General features: G+C 49.6%; 1 protein-coding gene across 9 annotated transcripts; it reads right to left on the reverse strand.

Annotated features, from left to right (window-relative positions):
- Positions 1 to 307: 307 nt before the first annotated feature.
- On the reverse strand, positions 308 to 3,861 carry CCDC163 (coiled-coil domain containing 163). Of its 9 annotated transcripts, XM_036025985.1 has the most exons (11): positions 3,693 to 3,859; positions 3,336 to 3,526; positions 3,163 to 3,196; positions 2,792 to 2,979; positions 2,574 to 2,655; positions 2,222 to 2,408; positions 2,046 to 2,113; positions 1,684 to 1,751; positions 1,294 to 1,382; positions 856 to 989; positions 308 to 605 (listed from the first exon to the last, which is right to left on the reverse strand). In XM_036025985.1, exons 2-11 carry the CDS (start codon positions 3,411 to 3,413, stop codon positions 487 to 489), a joined length of 1,047 nt encoding a protein of 348 aa, XP_035881878.1. In that variant the 5' UTR covers positions 3,414 to 3,526; positions 3,693 to 3,859; the 3' UTR covers positions 308 to 486. The 9 variants fall into 9 exon arrangements, with proteins under 9 accessions (XP_035881878.1, XP_035881881.1, XP_035881880.1 ...); XM_036025988.1 differs by having other exon boundaries at positions 2,792 to 2,976; positions 3,163 to 3,193; positions 3,336 to 3,860; XM_036025987.1 differs by having other exon boundaries at positions 3,163 to 3,193; positions 3,336 to 3,860.
- Positions 3,862 to 3,970: the final 109 nt, after the last annotated feature.

A 3,970-nucleotide genomic window follows, 5' to 3' on the forward strand; every position in this document is an offset into this window, starting at 1 on the left:
CTGGAGACAAGAAGAGAAAACCTCCTATTGCCCACACCCAAGGCCAACCAGAGTGTCTTGCCTGCTTCTGCGTTCCCACAGCAGTACTGCCCCAGAGCTTTGTCCTACCTCATTCTACCCACCAGAATGGAGCTCCCACCTCTGTCCAAGTTTCACTGAGCAGAATTTGAACTCAGAAGGTACAGTTATAAATGTCTTTAACTTAGATTTCAGGCAAAGCAGTGGCAAGAAGTAGTCATGTTACAGGAAGAAAAGGTACAGCTGAGTCTATCCTATGTGAATGTGGATTCATAGAAAACACATCAGGGAGAGTTAAACCATTTTACTGCAGTTGGTGGGCAGGTGGGCAGGCAGTGACAAGCCTCAGTAGGGAGGGCAGATACCAGCTGGATCAAGAGGGGAGGGGCAGGGAGCCCAGAAACAAGGCCTTGTTTCTGGAGGGGAAGGTGAGCAAAGAAGTCTTTATCTTACTACTCTTCCAAGTCCTTACAGGTCACTCAGGAGTATCTTGGGGCCATTAAAGGACAGGTCCTCCTGCTCAATGCTCTGGGCCTGGAGCTGAAAGTTGCTGGGTCCCAGGTTAGAAAGAGTGCTCTTCTGGAGATCTAGGAGGAGAGAAAAGAAAAAGAGGGGAAAAAAAATCAGCAAACACTGTGATACACAGAACTAGGCCCTGGACCTGTCTGATACGGAGAGAAATACAGGCCTGACTTGGGATAAGTAGCAAAAGTGGTTGATGGACTCACAAAGAAAGAGGCAGAGACCCCATTCTACCTGGTGCCAAACAATGACGCAGGTGGCATTCGGGCACCATTCAGATTTAGCCTCCCCCAGAACTGGACTCCCTCCCCTTACCCTCACCTAGCTTCCTTAAAAGTTCCCAGGTACTGTTACTGTTTTCAAAAATGGCTTCAGAGCTAGATGACGGAAGAGATGTGGCAAAGGTGGCAGCTAGGGGTAGCTTAGACTGGAGGACATGGACGGAAGTCCTGGAAAGGGAAACAAAATCAGAGGCAGAAATGGTGATGGTGGGTCAAGGGGGCCCTTCCAGCACAGAACTGTCCTCCTTCTAAGGCCAGAACTCCCCCTTTATCCTCCAAACGCATAAAGATACCTCAATGACTCCATACCACGTAAAGAATGCTCAGTACTTCCCTTATGGACTATATCCCAAATACTCCTACTGCCCCTACTGGCCCAAGTCATATATAGGATAGCTAAACTTTGGAACCCAATGCCTGGCCTCTGTGAAACAAATCCCCTCCACTGCCACAGGCATTCACATTCCCTGACCTGAGGAGGTCCTGGTCCCGCCGGGCATCCTGGGCCTCTATCCTGGCAGCCTCCTTGCCCTCCTGGCCACTCTGCAACTGCTCCAACATCTGCCAGATTATGATGCCAGGTAGAACCAAACATCTCCCTCTCCAGGAGAAACACTCCCTGCCTCTCCATAATGGGCCTCTTCAACACACATGGAACCCTTAGTGGCAAGGACAGTTTCTCATGGCCTGGAACAGAGGGCTTGGAAAGAAGGGCTTTGAAGGGAGGTGGAATCATCATAGGGAAGAGAAAGAGATAGGGGTAGGCGAGGGTATCCTGGCCTGCCTGCAGAACAGGATAGACAGAGAAAGGAAGGAGCCTCCACAGGGAGATTTGAAGGGATAGGTCCAATACTGGTCCTACCTTCCAGCTGCGTGCTTGAGCTTGCCGGCCCCCAGCCATCTGTTTCAGCATCAGCTCCTGATGCTGGGCTGCAGATGAGAGAAAATGCAAGAAAGCTGTTCTCCAACTTCTTTCCTTCCCCCTCCCTGCCTTGTGCCCAATCTGGTGCTGAACTGAGATATAAGCATGCTGGTCCAGATAAGAGGAAGCTTCCAAGCTGACTAGGGAGAGTAGACTCATACCTTTGGAGGCAAGACCAAATACTTCGCCAGACTGCTAAGTAGCTCAAGCAGTTAGAGCTATAGCCACTTACTGGGAGAAAAAGAAGGTTTTCCAGAAAAGGGAACAGGTGAACTCATACCCTCCTCCAGTCTTTTACTTACTCAGCTGGTCCCGCAGCAACTTCAGTTCCTCCCTCAAAATCTCTGACTCCTCCCATAGCAGTTGCCTCCTGCAGGAATGATAGCAGTCCATCTAAAGCCAATCAACAAGCCCAGAGGAGGCTACCAGAGTACCAGGAATTCAAAGGCCTGAAGGGGAAGTCTTGCCCATCACTTACTCATTCTGCAGCTCTTGGTGAAGGCCACTGGTAGCACTGCACTTTTGTGGTCCTGCTTGTATCTGAGCTTGGGCCTGTTCCTGCACCTGGATTCGAAGACCCTGCAGTTCCCTTCTCAGCCTGTCCAGGCGTTGCTCCAAAAGAAGAGCCTTCCGCTCTGGGCCCCCCTGCAGCAACCTTAGTGATGCTATAATGGGACAAGTTGGAGGATCAACCCCTCTAAGAGCTTCATATATGAGCCTAGAGACTCCACTTTCAAATCAAGATGCAAATGCACACACAACAGGTGTGCAATAAAATTGTTTGCATATGTATAAGGCTTTGTGTATGAAGAAATAAATTGGGCAGATACCTTCCAGTGCACAAATTTGGTACTTCTGCTGCTCTTGCTCTTCCAGCAGGCCCTGCACAGCTTGCCTTAGTGCCTCAGTCACCTACCCAGGCAGAAAACCACATGAGCTACTGGGTAAGGGGCTTCCCCAACCCATGGTATCCTCGTCTCACACAACACCATATATACATGTACTGGGAGAAAAAGAAGGCTTTTTCACCTAGGATTTCGAGCCTCACCTGAGCCTGCGATCGAAGCTGGGATCTGAGAATAGTAACTTCATCCCTGAGAGATGTGCTATGGGCCTCAGCCCAACTAAGTCTCTCTGGCACAATAGGAGTCTCTAGAGCCCAAGGCTGTTGAGCTTGGGTTCCTGATTGGGGAGGCAAATGATGAGGGGAAATCCAGGTTCCAGTCAGGTCTCCTGCTGAGGAAAGAAGATTTAGGGGTGGGACGACAGGGTACAGATCTTTGTTCAAGAAAGGAAATAGTTGAACATTTGGAAGGAAGAGTGGATGGTGCAGGTGCTGAAAAAGGAAGACCCTGAAAGAGATCTTCCTGAAAGGTGAAAGAGATCCTGAAAGGGGATAGAAAAAGGAGCAATACTTACCTGCAGCAGAGACGCCAAGGGGATACAACCTCTGCTACAAAAAAATAACAAATAAAATAACAAATAAAATAAAATAAAATAAAATAAAATAAAATAAAATAAAAAGTGCATGTTCAATGAGATCTGAGTCCTTTATCCCACATTCCCAAACCGGGGTCCTCACTTCCCCTTACCTTAATCCTGGCCACATTTCCATCAGTAGCACTGAGAAGCGCGTCGAGCTGCTCGGACCAGCTCAGACTCTTACTCATAGCCTGCAGCGGGGGGCTGTTTCCCTGGCGTCTTGTGCCTTTACTCTCCCAGCACGGGATAACCGACGCACAGCACAGGAATAAGCCACAATATCAGATTGAAATAGTGAATACTAAGGATAAGGATGCAATATCAGACCAAAACTGCGCCTCTGGGACTAGACAGGGGAAAGGCGTTCTTGGGGAACTGGGGGGGAAACGGGATACCCTGAGGTGGACACATCAGGAGGGAGTCGAAGGTGCCGAATCTTGGTCGAGACCTCCTCAAGCACAAGATACTGTCACCATCACATTGAACCTATGCCAGCTACTACTGCCGCCTCCGGGTTCAAAGCCCCCAGTAGACCCGGAAAGGCCGACTTTCGACTAATTGCCGCAGCGCCACTTGGGAAACGGAGTTCGCTTCTGGCGGAGACAACCCTAGAATCTGGCAACCGAACTACGTTTCCCTGGAGGCCATACGTGCAGTCACACCCCTACCATAGAGCTTGCCGGGAAACCGAGTCTTTCTGATTCTACAGTGGTTGTTTCTAAGGACCAAATGAACTACGTATCCC

The sequence above is a fragment of the Phyllostomus discolor genome, chromosome 5 (genome assembly GCF_004126475.2).
Source record: "Phyllostomus discolor isolate MPI-MPIP mPhyDis1 chromosome 5, mPhyDis1.pri.v3, whole genome shotgun sequence".
In the NCBI taxonomy this organism is placed as follows: domain Eukaryota; kingdom Metazoa; phylum Chordata; class Mammalia; order Chiroptera; family Phyllostomidae; genus Phyllostomus; species Phyllostomus discolor.